Source organism: Miscanthus floridulus, chromosome 15, assembly GCF_019320115.1.
Source record: "Miscanthus floridulus cultivar M001 chromosome 15, ASM1932011v1, whole genome shotgun sequence".
In the NCBI taxonomy this organism is placed as follows: domain Eukaryota; kingdom Viridiplantae; phylum Streptophyta; class Magnoliopsida; order Poales; family Poaceae; genus Miscanthus; species Miscanthus floridulus.
In genome coordinates this window covers 10,928,298-10,950,550 of record NC_089594.1, presented here as the reverse complement: position 1 = coordinate 10,950,550, position 22,253 = coordinate 10,928,298, and the positions used below count along the sequence as shown (strand labels likewise).

The 22,253-nt window shown below is 48.0% G+C and overlaps 2 protein-coding genes across 2 annotated transcripts; one reads left to right on the top strand and one right to left on the bottom strand.

The window, feature by feature from the left end:
- Positions 1 to 5,996: 5,996 nt before the first annotated feature.
- On the top strand, positions 5,997 to 7,902 carry LOC136508704 (uncharacterized). Its single transcript, XM_066503453.1, has 2 exons — positions 5,997 to 6,651; positions 7,617 to 7,902. Exons 1-2 carry the CDS (start codon positions 6,484 to 6,486, stop codon positions 7,731 to 7,733), a joined length of 285 nt encoding a protein of 94 aa, XP_066359550.1. The 5' UTR covers positions 5,997 to 6,483; the 3' UTR covers positions 7,734 to 7,902.
- Positions 7,903 to 11,902: 4,000 nt separating this feature from the next.
- On the bottom strand, positions 11,903 to 14,740 carry LOC136508754 (CBL-interacting protein kinase 15-like). The gene is made up of 2 exons (XM_066503534.1): positions 14,582 to 14,740; positions 11,903 to 13,813 (listed from the first exon to the last, which is right to left on the bottom strand). Exon 2 carries the CDS (start codon positions 13,514 to 13,516, stop codon positions 12,179 to 12,181), a length of 1,338 nt encoding a protein of 445 aa, XP_066359631.1. The 5' UTR covers positions 13,517 to 13,813; positions 14,582 to 14,740; the 3' UTR covers positions 11,903 to 12,178.
- Positions 14,741 to 22,253: the final 7,513 nt, after the last annotated feature.

Sequence of the window (22,253 nt, the reverse complement as noted above, 5' to 3'; positions counted from 1 at the left end):
CAGACGTAGAGACTGTCTACCGAATAGATATGCTCTTATTAGCCCCCCGAGTGAGGCCCGACCCTTTACCGTTGTTGGGGTCAGGCGTCACCTAAAGATTGGGGAGTTGATAGCGAAACTGATAAGAGAAAGTGTGCATATATTAAGGGTAAAAGCGACGTAGCTACTCGATATTCTAGGCATTGACGAAAACTTCACCGTTGATGGCCTTGAGCTTGTAGGCGCCTGGTCGGAGCACCTCCACGACGATGAATGGTCCCTCCCATGGCGGAGAGAGTTTGTGGGGGTTCTTGTTGCTCTGGACGAAGTGGAGCACTAGGTCCCCGACATTGAAGGCTCGACCCCGTACTCGATAGCTATGGTACCGTCGCAATGCTTGCTGGTACTTGGCTGAGCGGAGGAGGGCGACGTTGCGCGCTTTATCTAGCTAGGCTCCTTCCTGTGCTCCCCCTTGTTGGAGCCTTCGGACAACAACCGCTTCAAGAGGTCATAGTCCTTGTATAAGTGCTCGACGAAGAAAGAATGGTTCGGGCATGGCCCTTTGAGCAGCTTCTCAAAGTGGTTTAGGGTACCTTCGGTGGGCTTCCGACCCCCATTGCGGTCGGTGGCAGCCACGAGCAAGCCCTCGCGCCGCTGCCTATTCTTCTTCTTGCCCGGATGGTTGGAGGCGCCTTCGCCGACGTCCTCGTCCCGCTTCGCCTTGCCTTTGAGGCGGTCAAAGATCGCTCCGACCACCTCCTCTCCTGAGGCATGGATGGTGGCGATGTCAAGGAGCTCCTTGGTGGTTCGCGGGTCCTTATGTCTCAGCTTGTGAACCAGGGACTTGCATGTGGTCCTAGATAGAAAGGCTCCTATGACATTGGCGTCGGCTACATTGCGCAGCTCGTTGCACTGCCAGGAGAAGCGCCGGATGTAGCCACGAAGAATTTCCCTGGACTTTTGTCGATAGTTTTTGAGATCCAAGGGGTTCCCAGGACGCGCGTATGTGCCCTAGAAGTTCCCCACAAAGATCTCTTTTAGATCTGCCTAACTTTGAATTCGGTTGGGCGAAAGGTGTTCCAACCACGTTCGCGTCGAATCGGCCAGGAACAATGGAACGTTGCGGATAATGAAATCGTCATTATCTGCTCCACCAGCTTGGCAAGAAGCCGATAATCCTCCAGCCACAGTCCGGGGTTCGTTTCCCCAGAGTATTTGAGGATGTTTGTCAGTGGTCGGTACCGTGGTGGGAAGACGATGTTGAGGATGTGTCGGCCGAAGGCCTAAGGTCCCGGTAAGCCAGGGCTCGGGCTTTGGTCATCGCCGCTGTCATAGCGTCTACCACGTCGAGGGTGGTAGCCGTGGCTAGCCCCCTCCCTCGTATCACCACAGGCACATTTGCGGGTGTCGAGGGTGTCACGTGCGTCACGATGGAGGTCGAGACGCTCATGCACCAGGACCACGGTGCGTGGCCTATCGCCTTGCGACGCCTGGTGGACTAACGCGTCCTTGTCGGGTCGCTCTAAGGGCGTGCGCTGGCTGGCGTCAAGCTCACACCGTCGAAACAGCATGCTCTCGGCCTGCTGCACCGCCGCACGCTCGAGTAGCATGCAAATCTCGCGATGGGCCCGACGATCCTCGGGCGATGTTCTGGCTTGCCCGAGCGAAGTGTGGGAGTGCTTCATCGTCCTCAATGACCCTCTAGTTTATGTCGCGGGCCATGGCGCGTGCACGCCCACCGTCTCCATGGCGCTCAATCTCTCGATTGAGCTCTGTACGTTCCCGCTCAAGCTAGAGTCACGCTTCCTCGAGCTCTTGGTGTTGGGCCTTGAGCTGCTCCACCCGTAGGTGAGGTGGGGCCCCTGCATCCCCCTCGGCCTCGTTGTCGAGGTCATTCGTTGGGGTACCCTCTTCCTCATGGATGCTTTTGACATGTTCCTCGGGGGTACCTATCATGAAACACTCACGAGAGGGGTGATGGCTCACCCAGCTGGAGTTAGAGGTGGAGGGCGACTCCATTTCTCTCGCGAGGAGGTCGTGGAAAGATTCCACGACATATTCGGTCATCCCCACGAACTCGTTGTTCACAGGGGATAGAGGCGTGCGTTGTGCCACAAGGTGGCCAACAGTCTCTGTGGCGTTGCGGAGACCGAACAGGAGCGCTATCGGGGCACTTCGGATGAGGTATTCCGAAGAGAGCAGCTCTCCTCCGGCAAGCTGTGCCATGACATTGGCGAACGAGACGGTAAGGTGGCACAGGTGCTCCCGGGATGGTTGGGGTCCCAGGAAGGTGCCGAGCTAGCGCTCTAACTGCCCGTAGTCAAAGCCGAGGAGCTGGTCACTCCTGGGGGCGCGGGCCTCTGGTGCGTGCAGCTGTAGCTCCTCAAGCGCCTCGGCGATCACGTCGAGGCTGGTGAAGTGGAGAGGTTGGACGGCGGCGGGAGCCTGCACCAGCTGTCCTTTTCGTCGTGATGATGAAGTCCAGGTCCCCGAAGCGCATGTGCGCGCCTGAGACCCAGCTGACGTTGTGACTAGCCATCCTAGGCCTGGTGTGGATGTCGAGATGCGCAAAAGGCCCCTACCTAGCGTGCCAACTGTCGGTGTCCCTACGTCCAGTTCGTCGCTGATGTTCATGTTACTAGCATGGAAAATTTATAGTAGGGGTTACAAATGGGCAAGAGAGGGACGGGTCCCAAGTCTCTGGTGGAAAGAATGAACGGGTGCCGAGAGCTCGGTTGCTGCTCGGCCGTGTGCTTGTGTAGTGCTCTGATCGGTTCGAGGTTCGATGGGTTCGTGATTGTTCGATCAGGTCTAGCCTGGATCGATGCGATGCCCTTCATGGGGTGCCCTACTTTCCCTTTTATAGGCCAAGGAAAAGCACGGGTTACAATGGAGGGAAAGAGAAGAACGAGAGAGAGCCGAAGGCCTTCAGGATCGTCAGGTCCTTCTTATCCTTCATGCGGGTCCTGCCGACCCTATAGATGTCAACAGGGACGGCTCCACGTCGTGGCCCTGTCCATCACTAGCGCCATGCGCAGGCGTCGGTTGCCAGTCATGGCGCTCCATTCCGTCCTAGCGGACGTCGTGGTGAACTGATGCGCCTGTCAGTGTTCATACAATGGTTAGGCAGAACAACACCGGTACGCCCAACGCTGTTCCTGATGTGAATCCTCGGGTATGGCCCATCGTGGTCGCGGGTTACATCGAGGCGTGCCGGTCGCCTCCCTGATGCCATAGCTTTGACCTAGACCCATACACTTGGACCTAGAGTGGTTGGCGACGACATGGGTCTCCGTCGGGCGAGGCGGAGTGCAAACTCAAGGGTCGGGCGAGGCGGAGCTCAAATCCAAGGGTCGGGTGAGGCAGAGCCCGCGACCTTGGGGTCGGGCGAGGCGGAGCCCTCCCCCAGAGGCCGGGCGAGGCGGAGCGTAAACCCAAGGGTCGGGTGAGGCGGAGCCCTCCCCCAGAGGTCGGACGAGGTGGAGTGTAAACCCAAGGGTCGGGTGAGGCGGAGCCCGCAGCCTTGGGGTTGGGCGAGGCGGAGCCCTCCCCCAGAGGCTGAGCGAGGCGGAGCGCAAACCCAAGGGTCCGGCGAGGCAGAGCCCGCGGCCTTGGGGTCGAGCGAGGCGGAGCCCTCCCCCAGAGGCCCCCCAGAGGTCGGTCGAGGCGGAGCCCGCGCGCCTAGGGGTCGGTTGAAGCCGTAGTCGCGCTCTTGACTATTCGGATGAATTAATGTTGATGACCATTAGCCCCTCCTCTTCGGGTACCCTAGTATTGGTCCCGACACCCTCTCAATGACAAGTAGAAGAAGTATAAACTGAGGGTCCGAGGCTACCAGTTCACGGTGCTTCAATCCTCCTCAATGGCTCAATCCCCATCAATCCACTTGGATTGAGAACAAAACGAACAGGTCCTGCATCGTGTTGGGGTGTAGTCTGTTTTATTGTTATGTATCAATGTATGCATGCCTAGAATGGTTCAAAGACCGACCTCTTTGGTGTTGAATCAAGCCAACCGTAGCTTTCAGGATAGAAACAGGCATCGATCGCATAAAAAAAAAGGACGGTGGCAGTTGGGTTTGGTTGGGCTAGCACATGGGCTCGCCGGCCGGTCGGCACTGGATGAGCTAAACCGCCACGCAATCATGCCAGGACGACAGGTAGCTGTGCTTGATTCATTGATTGTGCTCGCCATGTCTACTCCACTCTAGCTAATCACCGGTCGTTGACAACCATTGGTACACTCCTGATTCATTGCATAGCTTACGCCTTGTTGAGTTGCCAAACTTTAGATGTGCAAAGTTGACAAAATGTACCGTAGCGACACTGTAGCATTTCGTTTGTATTTGGTAATAATTGTCCAACCGTTGACTAATTAGGCTTAAAATGTTCGTCTCGTAAAGTACAACCAAACTGTGTAATTAATTTTTAATTTTGTCTACTTTTAGTATTTCATGCATATATCGCAAGTTTGATATAACGGAGAATCTTCTTTTTGCGTAGTGCCAAAGTTGAGAGTTTGGGAGGAACTAAACATGGCCTTAAAATATGCTTAACTTGTGCCACCAACCGATAGGATAAACCTACTGCGCAGGATTTGAAATGAAAAATACTAAAGCTGCTGCACTTCTCGTTACATGATACCCACCCCGCCAAATACAAGTGTTGTGCTAAGTTTCACCAAATTTATAAGAAAATGATAATTATATTTATAAAATCAAACTAGCATTATTAAATACACTTTGAAATATATTTTTATAGTTTACATCTTTGCTATGATAATTTAGGACTGTTGATTTAAGATAACTAAAATATAAGGGAAATTTTAGAGCTACTTTAAGTTAAACTTGTTTTTTTATGTTTGACCGAATTTTACAGACGAGCAGATGATGAAAATATATTTGATGGTATATCTAATGATATTGATTCGATGTCATAAGTCTTGTGCTCTTTTTTTTTCTATAAATTTGATCAAACTTAAAAACACTAAAACACTAGATTTAAGATAACTCTATCTAGGAATTGATTTATTCAAAAGAAATGGAAGGAGTATTGAATTAGGTAGTTTCTGGTCAATCTTCTGGAAGCGCAATAACATATTGCTTGGTGTGAAAATGGACCACTTGTTATGGTTTGACATTGACATGCATGACCCAAAGGAGGATGCGTGGAAATAGAAGTTGGGTCCCGCTAACGGCTGAAACAGTCTTGAAGGGAAGAGAAGGAATTAATTAGGACATGAAATAAAAATGTTTGGTGTTTTTTTTTAAGTTCAAGGAATTTTTTATACATACTCCGTACACCAATTCTCGTGTCGATTGAGGGACGAGGCAAAAGGTATTTCATTCAATTTATCCGCAATTCCGCATCATTCCTGCTCTAGGCAGGCCCGTAGCAAGAGCATGTGTGAGCATATATAGAACTTTACCCATTGTAAATTGTAAGATGTTTTAATTTTTTTAATATATAATTTTTACTATATATTTAGATTTATATTATATCTGGCAGTAAAAGTAATATATCTAGAAAAGTCAAAACATTTTATAATTTAGAACTATGTGACTAGGACAAAACACTACAATCATTGATAGAAGAAGCCCACTTGTATTTGTAGCTTCTTCTTTTTTAAAAAAAATCTTGAACTCTATCTAATGCAACTATGCAAGAAATGAAAACTTGCTTCGTCGAGCTATTCAAACCGAATATTTCCGCCCTGCACAAGTCGGAGATTTCATCTGCAGGAATTCGCCCGAGCCACACGCTACAGCATTTTTTTTTCGCTGTCAAAGACGGAAAAGGGGCCACCAAACGAGCCGGGTCTCCGCGACCGCCGCATCGCATCACGGCGGTCGTCACGATACGGCCCAGTGACAAGTGGGCCCATGACGCAGAAGCCGTCAACCCAGCGCGTTTTGACGTGGCCTCTGGCCACCACTGGCAAGCGGGCCCCGCCAGCCTCTGCCAACTTTCCACCACTACCACGGGGAAGGAAATATAAATGGGAACGCGCGGCGCGGCCGTCGTCTTCCTCCGCGGATCCCTCCTCCTCATCCTCCTGCTGTCCTTGTGGCGAACAGGCGAAGGCAAGCAACAGCTCAAATCTCTCCGCCTCCTTGGATTGATTGAGCTGCTCCTGCTCGTCCACCTCCGCCGTTCCTCGCCTTGCCATTTCGGGTTCCATTCAATTGTTAGTTTATTGGAGGGAAGTTGGGGGGAGAAGGCGTTAGGTGGGCGCCTGCGTGCTCCGCCTCGGGAGAAGGTCAAAAAAATCCCCACCACCAACCTAGGCGGCCGACTCGTCCCCCAATCCGCCATTGCTCTTCCTTTTCTCCCCGTCGCCAGACGGCCAGAGCCCCAGCCCCCCTGCTCGGAGCAAAGCAATAAAGCCCGAAAGGCGTTGCCTTTCCTGACTCCGGTTTCCCTCCATCCACGCCAGATTGATTGATTGCTCGATTCCTTGGTCGGGGGAGAAAGAGGAACACGAGCCCGGAGAAGACAGCAAGAGATGTGCCCGCTGCGGGTGATCCTCATTTTCCTCTCCGCCACCATCGCCGGCTTCTTCCTCATCAGGGGACTGAACGCCGAGCCGGACCAGTTCGACGCCGACGCCGACGCCGACGCCGACGCCGACGAGTCGGGAACCCCCAGGGCACCCCTTCCCCTGCATTCCAAGGTAACCAACCAACGCCTCTCTGCCTCTCGCCCTTTCCTTCTCGCCTGTCGCTGTGGGCTGTCGGCCCCTATGGCTCCGCCCCCCTATTCTTGGCAGCTTCTTGCTGGCGCACAAGGGTAAATACTCCTACTCTACTTGCGCTATCACAAACTCCCTCCTTGGCACTCCAATTTCGAGGCAGCCACAATGAGCTGGCGGTCCCCACAATGAGCTGCCGGTCCATGGCCTTCAGCTTAGGGGATTTTGCAAATGTAGTATGCTTAGTCATAGTCTCGAGCTAATTTTAACAACTTCAGTTATCACTGCATACAGACATTCCGTGGACGATAAGCTAACCTTGCTCTTCTTCTTGCACAGTATTTCCTAATTAACACGCTAAATTTGCTCCATGTAACAATCGATTTGAGCAATGAGCAATCTGCTTGGGTGCAGCTTGCCAGCCATTGTGATTTCTGGGAGCCCACTCCCCATCCTCCCTCCTAAATTCAGCTAACCACCATTCTATGTCATGTGCACGGAGCTTTTGGATCTAGTGTCTGAGGGCCTGTTTAGAATCCAAAAAATTTTGCGCAGTACCCGTCACATCGAATCTTGCGGTACATGCATGAAGTACTAAATGTAGACGAAAAAAAAACTAATTATACAGTTGGTCGAGAAATCGCGAGACGAAACTTTTGAACCTAATTAGTCCATAATTAGACACTAATTACCAAATACAAACGAAATGCTACAGTGAGCCAAAATCCAAAAATTTTTGGATCTAAACGGGGCCTGAGTTGATTTACAATATCAGCTGCATAGAAACATGAGTCGAGATGGTCACTTGCTGTACTGTTTACTTTATTTTAATATTGAATCATCAGTCCATTGTCTCCCTTGTGCACAAATTCTAATGGCACAATAATGTTTCTTTAATAACAATTACTTGAGAATCTGAGAGTTCTTTCTTTTGTACACAAATCTAGGTTGGATCGGCTGTGAAAACAGGGTTCTGGACGATGGTGGACATGGCAAGTGGGCGGTACCTCTGGCGCACCCTTGTTGCCCAACCTGCGAAATCGGAATCCGATAAGTCCCGGTGACGAATGCTCAATTGTTCGTAAATTATCTCATCTTGCGGATGGAGTGCCACATAGGTGAAGACTGGTACAATCCTGTTGTTGTTACATATTGGTATAATGGTGTTGGTGTGTAATATGAGATGGTGGCAGATGTTACACGGGGATTATATATTAAAGTGATTTCGCTAAATTATTCATGTGTTGAGCCTTGTGTTGTGTAAGACTGGAAGTGGGTGCTATGCTGGAAGTATGTACTTTGGCCATGAGATTTGGGTCGAGGTTTGCAGGTTTTGTCTTTCAACTAATCCACGCTCAAATGTGAGACTTGAAATATAGAATAAAAACCAAGTAGCTGGAATATGGAAATTGTGAAATAAGATTGTTGGATTGCAATATGCTAGTTTGTTAAAGAAGCTTGTTGGATGCAAGTGTGTACCCTTGTTTTGTTGAAACGATGTCGTCAGTACCGTTGTTTGAAAGAACCGTTTTTGGTTCTCCATTTTGTTACTTTTGTTACCATGCTTGTAAGTTCTCTTGGTGGTTTTTGGTATTTGTGATGGTACTTGCATAGGAACATCATTTTTCATCCTGATGACATGTCTGTGTTTGGTGATGATCTGGGATTTGTTGCTTGGTACTCTGGTCTATAACTTCCAATGATGTGTACAGATTTTGGATGAATTTCTCATTTATTCAACACGTAGGAGTATAGATTTACAGCAAGATCAGGATGTTAAGAATGAGGAAGACCAGCTTTGGTCCACAGATGCAGAACTGTGGCTGCAAGCAAAACTATACTGGAGTCTGGAGAGACTTGTTTGAGGCCTGTATGGCACCGGCTGCACAAACAACCTTTGGCATCAGTATTGTTTTGTGTTGTTTGTGTTCAAAACTTGTATTTTCTAACGTGCTACGACACGGTAGTATTGTGAAATGTCGACTAGATGACATGAACTAAGCTCCTTAGAGCTGTGAAACACCATTTTCTGGCTGCCTTGGTCTTCAGTTCTGAGCATGCTGTTACTGGTGGCATCCTCCAATGTCGAAACGGTAACGGATGCAGCCTGAAACGATATTGTGCTTCTTTCATGGTGCAGAACCTGCTGGGATCTGAAAACTCTAGTGCCCATGATACTCTGGACAATGAAGCAAAACCTTGAGAGAATTGCTGTTGTAGCTTACAGGCAGGAAGAGCCGAACATCTTGTTATTCCTCTTCCCCAGACCAGAAGCGTATGTCTGTTGTCTGGTGCTACATGTTTTGAGTGAAAACTGAAAAGGAAAAACACCTCATTCTTTATCAGGTCTAACCGTCTAACTTCTGAATATTGTGTTGCAGTAAACATGCCCTCTACTCAGCGATGATTTCAATCAGCCTCTTCTCTTTGCACTGAAGATTTGTATGCATATGCATCATGCAGTACTGCAGAATGCTGCAAGGTAGCAAGATGATAATATAGTTTGGTTGCATCTCTTACATCGTATCAGAACGCGTCTCATTCTCATCAGGTAGAAGCATCTAACTTAGAATAGCTGTGGCTGTCGATCAACTCCAAGCAAATTGGATCGGATCGGTTACATCGGTAATTCGGTATTCAACGCATCAGAGCTGTACTGACACTTGATAAGCTGTGATGAGTCAATTGGACTTGTACAATGAAATGAAGCAATTTTTATACAAGTTTTATCAGCCACAAGGAACAATGGTGAGTGCAACACAAGGTGCAGAGCAGAGCAAGCATATATGTTGGAGATGACTAGGGCCGCAATCTGCCGCCACCCGCGATTTCAGAAGATGCTGCTGCCTTCTTCCATTGTAGCTCCGTTTTTCATGCGGATGCGGCCCAGAAGGCTAGAAGCATCTCAAGTTGGGTCATCATCAACTCTTGATGGGCTTGGGTGGACCCAACTTCTGAAGATTGTGTTGCAGTAACATACTCTCGAGTCTCGACTCAATGAAGATATGTGAATGTGAAGGTAGTACTGCATGCATCTGTGTTGCAAGAGGATAATATTCTTTGGTTGTATTTACGGAGTATAGTATTTCTTATAGCTTGATGTTATTCAGTTTAACCATTGCACAAATACAATCTCTGAAACTCCAGTTTCAAATTTTGCTAGATTTCCAGTACAATACAAAGTTCACTCTCTGGAACTCCCACACCAACCATTATTCACGATCGATGCATATGCAATAAAATAATGTACACGAAAGCTAAGTGATCGACTCCAGCAGCTGAGGATTAGGTTTAGTAGGAGAAATATCATTTTTTTACTTTTTCTTTCTTTCTTTTTTTCCGAAGGAGGTTTAGCAATATCTGCTCATAGAAAAATTTCACCTCCACTTGGTAGTACATGTTTGCAAGCTGGAGTATCATAGTCAGTGCTAAGCATATCCTCGTCACTGACAGACCCAACAACAGCTACAAATGAGCCAGGCCATTGAAGAAACTAACAAGTAAATCATTTGCATGTTGAAAACAGGCAACATTTATCTCTAGCGTCAGTGTTTTGTCTCTTGTTTTTGGAGAGACTTCGCATCAGGCATCTATCATACCATGGCACCTTCATCTTGGGCAAAAGCATCTATGCTGGAGACTAGGAACCTAAAGAGTTTATCCCTTAATCATGGTACAACCAGGCATAACCGCTATTGGTCCGCTAGGACTAATCTGATTGGATCGACGTTTGAGCGTCAAATTACTAATGTTATCTCTTGGAAAGTACTTCTGGTGGTCGATTAGGAATGTGAAAACTGAGCTGTTGGATCTATCCTGAATCCCCGTGATGATGGTGACAATTATTTTTTTAGAGCAAGTGGACTAGTTAGTGGAGTTTAAATATCGCCCCAAGATTAAACTTATCAACATGTGATGTGCATTTCATCTTTTCATATGTTCTTTTGTGTGGACCATATTTTACCTTGATTTCTTTGTTGGTCTAGTTTCTAATTTCCAATGAAGGTGCTACCTCTACCTCATTATCCCCAGTTTCTTTTTTTTTTTCATTTCTGTTCAGATTGACCGAGCAAGAAAAAATTACCTGCTATTGAGACTCCTCTCACTCGTGAAATGTTAGTCTGGTAATAAGGAAATTGAGGTTCAAAGCACAGCACTAAGTGTTGATAGGACCAAAAAGTTGATATTTATTTTTCTGGACAAACTCTAAACGAAGCATCAAGATCCTAATAAGCACAAGGGTCAGTGCTTTACATTTGGAATCAAGCAAACATGAAAGAAGAGATTCAGTCTTCATCGATAGCACACCACATTTCGAATTATAGTACACTTTCAGATCTCCAAGTTCACCTGTTGTCAAATGTTGTAACGGCCATGCTATATGCAGGTGCTAAGGTACGCATAGCTTTTTGTAAACGTTTCGTACTATATTACATAAAAAAAACCATTAGAATAGTACAGGAAAGCTCACCCTGTTTTATGGGTCAACAACATTGTATTTCGTGGAACCAAATGAAAAGATTTTCACAATGTCACTCAAGAACTCAGCTTCTCAGAAACTATTGCTCAACAAAATATAACCTAATGCTTCAGATCATCACCATTCACCTGGTGCTCTGCCAATATATAAAAAAGAAAAGAATATAGCTGCTAACAAACAAGACACGGACAAAGAACAGAATCACTCTGAGCTGAAAAATCCAACGAATTATCAGAACAAAAACTATGTGATACATCTAAAGCTCTTTTGCTGCTGATCATCTGTATGCAAGGCTCAGACTATGTCCTTCGGCCCTGGCCTGATGTCCTATTACAACAGTTTCTGTCCCCGTGCATAGAAACTTTTAACTGCACTTCACAATACATGTTTACCTGCCGTCTGTCGATCACCTTGCGCCCTTAGCATATCCCCATAGTTCCAACAGATACAGATGAGCCAAGAAAAAATAACAAGTAAACTGTTGAGAACAGGCAAGATTTATATCATCAGTGTTTCATCTCTTGTTTATGGACATACATTGCATCAGTCATCCATCATGACACCTCATTTTTTAGGATAAAAGCATCTATGTTGGAGACTATAGGAACCCAAAGAGTTTATTCCCTTAATCATGGTACAACTTGCTGGTATAATCATGACTGGTTTACTGAAACTAATTTGATTGGATCTGCTTTTCAAATTAGTCTCCAACATAGACGCATCCAATTACTAATGCATCTCCTGGAAAGCTCGACTCTTTTTTTAAGGATCAACAACATTTTTTTTTCATTATTGATATTTACAGCCATTACAAAACTGGAACAATCTTCAAAATGTAACACAACAACTCAGCTTCTCAACAATTATTGCTGAACAAAATATAGCCTAATGGTTCACATCACCACCATGCTTCTCCAATACATAAAAAATGTAGCTGCTAAAAAAGAAGACATCAAATGTAGAACAGAATCACTCTGAGCTGAAAATCCGACGAATTTTCAGAACAAAATCTATGTGAGACATCCGAAGCTACTCCAGCTTTTGCTGCAGATCATCTCCATGCCAGGCCCAGACAATGTCCTTCAGCCCTGGCCGGATGTCCTCTTCCAACAGTTTCTGGTACTCAACTGAATCACCACTTGTTTGTTTCATCTCAATGAGATGGTAGGATGGTGTGATCTCAAAGATCTCAGTGTCAAACTGAAGGACACCATTCCTCCCCTCCTTCCTCCCTTGAATCTTGACAATGCCATTATCCTTCTTCCTTATCCTGAGATTCAGTTGTTTTGCAACCTCTTCAAGTTTTGAGATGATGGCCAAGGCAGGCTTATCTGAAGTGAACCTTGTCTCCTTTCTGCACTCCTTTTTGATAAATAGACCAGACAGGTCCAACCCTGTTGAGAATGAGATAATTTCAAAGGCATTTAGGTTTGTGGCAGCCAGGGGCTTCATATCTTCGTGAGCAATCTTCTTGCGCCTAGTAGCAGGCACCGGGGCAGCATTTGTGTTGGAATTCTCACTAAGAATTTTTGCCTTTACTGCACGGGTCTCCCCAGGACCCTTTCGGAACCAAGTAGACTCCTTTATCTTCTGAATTGAAATTCTTGTGCCTGGGTTGGGGTCCAGGATCTTGTACAACAGCTTCTTGAGTTTGTGTGAAAACCAACTGGGGCACCTAAAATCACCATGCTGTATCTTCCGATACATCTCCATCAAGTTTGGGCCCTGGAAAGGGAGATAGCCAGCAGCAAGAACAAACAGGACAACACCACAAGACCAGATGTCAGATTTTGCACCATCATAGCCTATCTTGCTGATCACCTCTGGAGCTACATATGCCGGTGTTCCACAGGTAGTATGGAGCAACCCATCTTGCTTCTTTGACTCTGAAAGTGCGCTCAGTCCAAAATCCGACACCTTGAGGTTCTCATTCTCATCCAGCAGCAGGTTCTCAGGCTTCAAGTCCCGGTGATACACACCTCGGCTGTGGCAGTGATCCACTGCACCAATGAGCTGCTGGAAGTACTTGTGTGCAGCAGCCTCTGTGAGCTTGCCACTCCTGCCAATCTTGTCAAAGAGCTCTCCACCTTTCACATACTCCATGACAATATAGATCTTGTTTCGTGTCGCCATGACCTCATGAAGATGAACAATGTTCTTATGCGCCACCAACCGCATTGTTGTGATCTCACGCTTAATCTGCTCCGAAAGCCTGACCTTGAGCACTTTGTCCTTGTCCATCATCTTAATAGCAACGCTCTGGTTGGACTCAAGGTTCCTTCCATAGTGCACCTTGCCAAACGTGCCTTTCCCCAGCAACCTCCCCAGCTCATACCGCTCCATCAAAGTCTTTCCTCTGCTCTCCATATCTTTATTATCTTGAAAAGTATATAAAACACAGGGCTACCTTTGTGTTGCCAAATCAGGTGGACAGCAAAGATTTTAGCCCTCCCCCCCCATGTCATGGTCCATGACGGTGAACAGCATTCTTATGGCTTGGTCGTGGAGTCGATGCAGGTAAGGTGATCGCTCACATCAAGAGAGCAGGCTAGCAGACCTTGCGGAGCAGCGAGGTCCTTGATGTCGCAGCAGAAATATCTTCTATGAAAGCACATCTTTCAGCATTCCCCTGAGGTTTTTGCTTCTTGTTATGGTTGTTGTAATCTGCACAAAAGAAAAGAAGCTTCATTAGACTCTGCAATTGAGGACCACATGAAAAGCTAACAGTTTTCTGTTAGCTACTGTAAGGGCTGGATAACAACAAAATCAACCAAATAAGGGCTTCACAAAAAAAAATGATGACTGTGTATGTATATCAACAATACAGTATAAAGTGTCAGGTAATGGAATAAGACAACAAGTTAGAGGAGTACAACAAAGGACAGCATCATTCATCAATAGTCAGTAGAAGGCACAAAGAAGGTAAAAGCAGGATCTAGGGAATCTGAATGCACTTTTTCTGCAAAGTCATCACTGGATATTTGGGCCCCCAAAAAAAATGCTCTTCTGATTTCTAATAAGAATCAGAAGCCACAGCACAGGATGTTAGGAAATCTAAGGCAAAGGGGGCGCCATAACCGAAGGGAAATTTTGCCTTTGACAAACCTAACGCCTGGAAACATAAGGCTGCAGGAGTTTACACCAACTTCGTCCGACTGAAAGCACAACTTGGTATCAAGAACAAATCGAAGGCAATGCAGGGTGCAGACCAAGGAAAAGCCGCCTCCTTTTGTTTGAACCCTGAATCTAGGCACCGCAGCTAACAGGGAGGCGCTAGGTTCGACGCCATGCGCCCTTACACTACAGCGAAGAATCCGTAAACAGAACTGGAACGCACGGGCAGGGTGGCGGCCGGCGGCCGGCATGAACTAAGACTGAAAATTCAAGTAGATAGCTAGATAAGGAGACAGAGGCATGGATTGGTTGTGTTACCATGCGAGTTGCGACACCACGCCACCAAGACGAGGAGCACGAGTGTTGTGAAGACGACGGGACAGGAAAGCCAAAGCTTTGTGCGGGCAGGGCTACCTTTATTTTTTTTGGCGGAATATATGGCCGTTGCCTGAGTTCCTCTGAGCTTGGGGGGACTTGGGAGGGATGCGGCGACAACGAGGAGAGGAGGCTCTCCTCTTCTTATACAGGGGAGCCAGTGGGAGCAGCAGGGCTAAATCATAGGATTTGACGATAATGACCCTGGCCGCTGCTGCGTTTCCTGCGCACCGCGTTGCACGTCCACAGGTCCGCCCGGATATTCGCCGTGGCTGCGAGAACCTTGTACTACTTAGACTCAGCATCTGGGCAACAGCTAGGCCCGTAATGTCGCCATCCGGGTACAGCACAGAGCCTTGGACCGACTCGAGCTAGCTACTAGTACTGACTAGCCTAACCAGGACAGTTTCGTTTTCTTCCTCACCTGCAATCAAGGCAGTAGTGCTGCCTTCTCCCTCACCCCCCCCTCCCCCCCTCTCTCAAGGAGGTTTGCAGCCTGATCGCTTGTTGATTTCAGCCAGCCCAAACCAGTCAGCCAACAGTGTTTTTCTCTCACAATAAACCAGCACCAGCCAGCCTAAACCAGCTCAAAAACCAACCAGCGAACAGGCCGTTGGTTTCGGTTATTCAGATTAGTAGCAGTAGGAGTAGAGCATTAACAGAGCAACGATGGTTGGTCGGGGTCGTGACTCTCACGACCTCATCCTCTCATGAGCTGTGCCTGTTCCATGTAGGACCACTTGTCTAGTTGTCTTGTCCTCCCACCTCATGTCCACGTGTGCTGGATCACTTGCATGGCCATTCAGTGATCCTGTTTGTAACTATTCCGTTCGTTTTAAATTGCAAGTTATTCTTACTTTTTCAGATATATAGCTGCTGTTACGCATCTAGATATGCATTATGTTTAGATATATAGTAAAAGCCATGTATTTCAAAAAAAATCAAAACAACCTATAATTTAAAATTGGGGGGAACAGGTGGGGCGGAGGGGGTAGTAAGCTTACTTGCCAATAGTTATCCTCCCTAACCATTTTTCCGTAAGTGCTCATAAAGTATTGTTCCCATTCCAAATATAAGTTGTTCTGATTTTTTGTTTACATATATAGCTTTTATTATGTCTCTGGTCATAATGTACATCTAGATGCGTAGCAAAAACTATGTGTTTAGAAAAGCCAGAATAACTTACAATTTGGGACGGAGGGAGAAAATTGTAAATCATTTTAGCTTTTTACTAATTTTGGTCACATATCTATACATGGCGTATGTATACCTAGGTGTTTAGAAAAAGATTTATATCTAGAAAAACTAAAGGCTTTCCAATTTAGAACTAAAGAAAAGAAGCACGACAAAAAGTGAATCCAAGATTTTTTTTAGCCTAGCGATCCATGTACCCAAAAACATCTCCGTTCTAGAGAAATACCATATTTACCCCTTGCGGCAAAGTACCATCTCCGTTGTGTGTTTCGTGGGCATGCTCAACCAATGAGCTCAGAAATTTAATACTAAGAACAGTGGCAGATCTAGAAATTATAGAAGAAGTGGCTCAAGCTATCTTCAACCTCTAGAGCTTCTCCTTCCTCTCTTCCATGTATATAAAAATTAAGAAATTTATGATGGGTTCCATTGGCACGAAAGCGGTATGAGGGCTTGAGCTCGCCGCCCTATCGCTAGATCTGCCCCTGATTAAGAACGTTGAATGCACATATCCACTAAAGAAAAGAGAATGAAGCGAATTCAACGACCTTAATGCCAACTTATCCAAGACATAAAACGACGAGAAATTAACACTGAAGACCAATAGACCTGATCAAACGTCGAACTCAGGTCATGCCCCCCCTCCCAAACGCGACACCCAACCGACAGATTGGTCGGGTCGGGTGGCCCCCATTGTCAGGCCTGTTAGAGACTGTTACTACTCGTGGGCTCGCAACCACACCCACCAACTTGCCTAATCATCACATGATTTGGCGATAATGTCCCTGGCTGACTGCTGCTGCTGATGATTCTGCCGACGCTGCGTTTCCTACGCACCGCATCACACGTTAGGAGGACCGGATATGGTCTGCTAGGGCCGGATATGGCTCGGCTTGGTCTAGCTTGTGCTCGGCTCATCTCGTTAATATTACGAGCTAGAGGTAGCTCAGCTCAGCTCAGCTCAGCTTGTTAGCAAACTCGAGTTAGCTCGTTTAGCTTGCGAGCTACTAAAAAATAGGACATACATATTTATAATGTTTATGCTATATTAATTTTAAAAGGTCACGTCTATTATTATGCAACCATACATGATTAATACACATTAGGTTCATCAAAAATATCAACCATGCAACATAGTTGGTCTATCCATAATTCATACAGTTCCAGCATACTTACTAGTTGTTTGCCAGGAAAGTCCACAAATTCAACATTAGCATCATCATCTTCTCTCTGAAAAATAATCCATAAATCATAATTTAAGTACCACGGCAATTATAAAACCAAAATCTATATGAATCAGCTGAAAATAAGGATTATATACCAATAGAATAGGTTTATTTCTAGATCAGCGTCATCATATTTTGGATTCATGGTCGTGGGCTGATAGGCCTCAGCTCATTTCAGCTCATGAGCAACTCACGAACTGGCTCGTTAAAACAGCGAGCTGAACTTCCAGCTCTAGCTCATGAAAAAGTTAAAACGAGCCGAATCAGGCTGACCATGAGTCGAACGAGAGCGGCGAGTATTTTGTGCAGCACTATTGACAAGCGCATCGCCTTCGTCCTGTTTGCATGATTGGGCTTCATTCACACATGCTGCAACAGCTAGACATGTCACGTCGCCGTCCGGATACAGCACACGGTATTGGACGCAATCCAGCCAGCCACAATTAGGGCCTGTTTGGAACAAGAAACTGGAAATAGAGGAATGAAAAAAATCATAGAAATATAATTGATGTGTAGTGACAAAATATAGAAAAGAAAAAATGCAGAAAATAGAAGGAAGAGGTGTTTGGAATACAGAAATTCGTAACAGGGGAATCGCAAAAATATATGAACGATAAAGATCATTATTAGTGCCTAACGATAATATGTTAATTGCATAGTTTATCTATATTTCTCTTGCATGTGGGCCATTGGTGCCCATGGACTCAAACCATGATGGTTCATTGTTCAATACAGTTGTAGTCCACTTACAGGTCTCTTTTCCTCTTCCTGTTGCTATAGCACGGATAAGCTCCACTCTTTTCTCTTCGTTAGCACAAAATCAACGACGGAGAGTGAGTTGTTACATTGGTCTTCGTGAAGGAAGAAAATCCATGAGAATTGATTGGATTCTTTTTTTCCTGTGTTTTGTTCATGCAAGGGAGCTGTTCCTTAGGAATGGAAGTTGCAATTCCTTTGTTTCAAACGGCAAACTGTAAAGCCTTTTCACACGAATAAATTCCTCTATATTTCCTTTGAAAACCCTTTAATCCAAACAGAGCCTTAAGGAGTTGTTAACTTGTTGCGAGCGGTTTTCCCGTGCGATAATGTGATTTTGCATGGTTTCGATTGGGCAGAAACACTGCATGCATGACCAGTACTCTTATGCTCATCCTTTGCTCAGTCAGGCAGGCCAGGGGGCACCGCACGTGTTGATCCATGGATGGACTAGGACAAAACCATATGTGCTGCTGGACCTTATTTGTTCAGGGTTCAGTAGTAATTAAGGGTCTCTTTGATGCATGAGTTAACTGTTGGCTGCTAGCTACTAAAAAATATCCCTAGCTCATCAAACATGTGGATAAATAGACCAGCTAACTACTACTACCTCTTTTTGATCACTGTACTAACCTTAGCCACATATCACTTGTAGTTTAGTCGTAGGCCATCCAAACGTTGGACTGAAAGGTGGGGTAGTAGTTTCAAGTTAAACCTAACTGGTTGATATGGTAGCCCAGTCTATGCACTCTTTTTTTTTGCGAAGGTCAGTCTATGTATTCAAATAACATAGGGTTGAATTTTAGTTGCCTAAACTTTTACCTAAACTTTAACAACTAGTCCATGTCATCCAAATAATCGCTTAACCAAATAGTTAGCTCATTAACTTTTTTAACCTAGCTAGGTAGCAAAAGGTCCGCTCTACCCTCCCACCTAACCCTACTTGATCACGTTCTAGTTGGACAACACTTGTCGTCTCCCTTCTTAGCTAGCGTCAGCTTGCCACACATCTCGCACCACCTTGCTTCTCTCCGCAAAGCATCTTCTCTACCACAATGCCAAGCATATCTACCGCCGTACACCAACATGCAAGCTACCCATTTCTTCCATAGTCGCAATCATCTCCGCACAGGGCTCCCTAGAGTCGCCACTTCGCACATCTACACATGAGCAGCTGGCTACTCCACACATCCACTAGTGAGCACCACCAATGATACAATGTGCGATGAGCCTTTTGTGGAGTATAGGGATGATGGTTTTATGGATCACATGCCCGTCTGTCGGTGTTTTGGGTCTGGTGGATCCTCAACCAACTAGTGAAAGTGTACCGCGTGCCCCTAATCCCGGATGGTGATGCAAAGAGACACAAGATTTATACTGGTTCAGGCAATAGGTTCCCTACGTCCAGTCTGAGAGAGCGATCTTGTATTCCTTGCACCGAGGTGCTTGTAGTAGGGGCTTACAAGCTGAGCGAGAGAGGGAGCTAGTCCCAGGTCTCTGCGTGGAGTGGCGTGGGTTGCTTGAGATGTTGATCTCTTGCAGTGAGGGAGCGTGTGTATTACAGAGCGTTGTGCGTTGCTTGCACGTGTGAGTCTCCTGCCTAGAAGCGGCCCCGGTCACTCCCTTTTATAGCCAAAGGGAGGCACGGGGGCGGTACATGGATTTGCTACGTGGCGTTTTGTGAGCAGAGGCGGCATGTCCGAGCCCTGCAGCTCATCACTGTGGCGGCATGGTCGGTGGAGCGGCCTTGTCCTCGGTGCACTGGAGCGACGCGCCGGTCACGCCTGATCCTATGCGACGTGGGAGCTTCCTATGGTGGCATGCGTGCCTTCTTCTGTTGGAGGCGTGCTGGTCACTGTATGTTTGACCGACGCGGGGAGCCGAGGCTGGGTAGAGGCGACGACGTGGGTGTGCTGACTCCGAGGATACAGGAGCTTGGCCCTATGCACGACGTGGGAGCTCCTGCAGCTTGACGCAGGGTATGGCGCGTACTATGGACGACGTGCCAGTCCCAGAGTGCTGACAACGTGGAGAGCCGAGGCCCAGTCGGTGCAGAGGCTGAACCATTGTGGGGGGCTCGGCGGGCGCGAGTCCTGAGGCTACGGGAGCCCGAAAGCGGATAGCCGAGGCTCGGAGGGAGTAGTTGGTCTTGTACGCTAATTCCGAGGCTATAGGGACCCGGACTTGACTTTCCACGCCGTGCTGTCCACGGAGCAGGGGTTAGGCAGCACAGTGCGGTACAGGTGTCAGTTGTGGGCATAGTGCCGAGCACAGCGGCCAGTAACCCCTGCCCCGTCCTATCCCGGACGACATGGCGTCGATGTGACTCCCATCTCGTCGGCCACTCCGCTGTATCGAGCCATCGTTCGGCTGACGTCGTAGGAGTGGTTGGACGCGTTGGTTGGATGTGACGTCCTTGTCCAAGGCCTTACGCGTAGGGCTCGAGCAAGGTCGTTCAAGGCCTCATGGTTTTGTTCTGGACCGAGCCTGCTTCGGGTGTGCCCGGATATTGTTCGAGGTGGGCCGGGCGGTCCAGCCGAGCCTCGGATAAGGTGGGGGTTTGCCGGTGGTTGTCTCTTAGCTTTGATTTTTACAAGGTCTAAGTGATTTTTTCGGCTCTTGCTTAGGGGACCCCTTTTATGGTACCCGACAGTAGCCCCCGAGCCTCGGGGAGAGTGTGAGCGCTCTTCTTGAGGTTTTGATGAGACTTGGCTCGCGACAGCTCCTGGCGGGATGGTATTTCGTACTCGAGGCCTCGGTGGGTGCGCACGAGCGCACCCGCCGGGTGTAGCCCCCGAGGCCCTGGAGGAGTGGATTTATTCCTCTAGGGGATTTTCTCATGTTGAGCGAGGGGTTTTATCACGTTTGCCGAGCCCGGTCGCTGGGCCTTGGCTTGGTTGCAGGAAGAGCCCCCGAGCCTCTGCTCGGAGCAAGAGGGCGATCAGGAGTTTCCCTGTCTTTTTTGTGCGGCCCTCGCGCATCCTTTTTGTTCGGAATGAGGGGTGGAGTATGCCAGGCTACCCTCGATGGGTGCGAGCAGTGACACCTCCGGTGAACTATTATCGGGTAAGTCCAAGTGGAGGCCCATGCCCCATTCGATAGGGGTCGGCTAGCGGTCCAGAGACGCACTCCAAAAGTACTAGAGGGCTTCTCTAGTGGATCCCAGGGCCGTTCGATTGGCCCTAGGGGCTCGGTGCCTCCCTGTGGTGGGATCGCATTCAGAGACCTCCCTGCCGGTCTCGGACACGACTTAGGGCATCCCAAGCAATTGCTTGCTTGGGCCTTAGCCATGTACGGGCTCACCCATAGTCATCCCTAACTCTGTTTGTCCTGAGGCGGCTGTTGAGACCCTCGGGGGCCCAGCCTTCGAACCCCTGGACCATAACGGGCTCGGTGCCCTTTATCATGTTTGCTGAGCCCCCGAGTGCGAGTTCGGGTTGCTGGGCCTTGGCTTGTTTGCAGGCAAAGCCCCCGAGCCTCTGCGCGGAGCAAGAGGGCGATTAGGAGTTTCCCTATCTTTTTTGTGTGGCCCTCGTGTATCCTTTTCATTTAGAAGGAGGGGTGGAGTATGCCAGGCTACCCTCGGTGGGCGCGAGCTGTGACACCTCCGGTGAGCTGTTATCGGGTAAGTCCAAGTGGAGGCCCATGCCCCATTCGATAGGGGTCGGCTAGCGGTCTAGAGACGCACTCCAAAAGTACTAGAGGGCTTCTCTAGTGGGTCCTAGGGCTGTTCGATTGGCCCCAGGGGCTCGGTGCCTCCCTATGGTGGGATCCCATTCAGAGACCTCCCTGCCGATCTCGGACACGACTTAGGGCATCCCAAGCAATTGCTTGCTTGAGCCTCGGTCATGTACAGGCTCGCCCATAGTCATCTCTGACTCTGTTTGTCCTGAGGCAGCTGTCGAGACCCTCGGGGGCCCAGCCTTCGAACCCCTGGACCGTAACGGGCTCGGTGCCTAGTTCTTTGGCCTGAAAGGAATCAGGTGGGGGATATTCCCCTCCTATCAGCTGACAATGGCGGGTGCGCCTTTTGAGGTGGTTCCTCAGGGAGACAGAACGGCGCCTGTCATCGCTATGGTCGAATGCGATGCGATGTCTATGGATGAGATGTTACTGTGTGTGCGCGATTAATAAGGAAAAGGTGGACGCGTGAGTGGTTTAGTCGGATCCGGATTAACTGCGCTAGATCTGAGGGAAACTTCCCCGGTTTCATCGCTCGTCCATTTTGCCCCCTTCCCTCCCTCATAAATATGTGACGAGCCTAGCCCCGCCCCTCCTTACCTTGCCTGCCTATGTTCGCCCTTTTTGCCCTCGAGCGGTTGCTAAGAACAGAGGAAGAGAGCGCCGGGGTGAAGAAGGGAGAAGGGGGAGGAAAGGTGAGAGAGAGAGAGGGATAGCGAGAGCATGCCTTACCGCCATAGCCGCATTCTCCGCCGCAC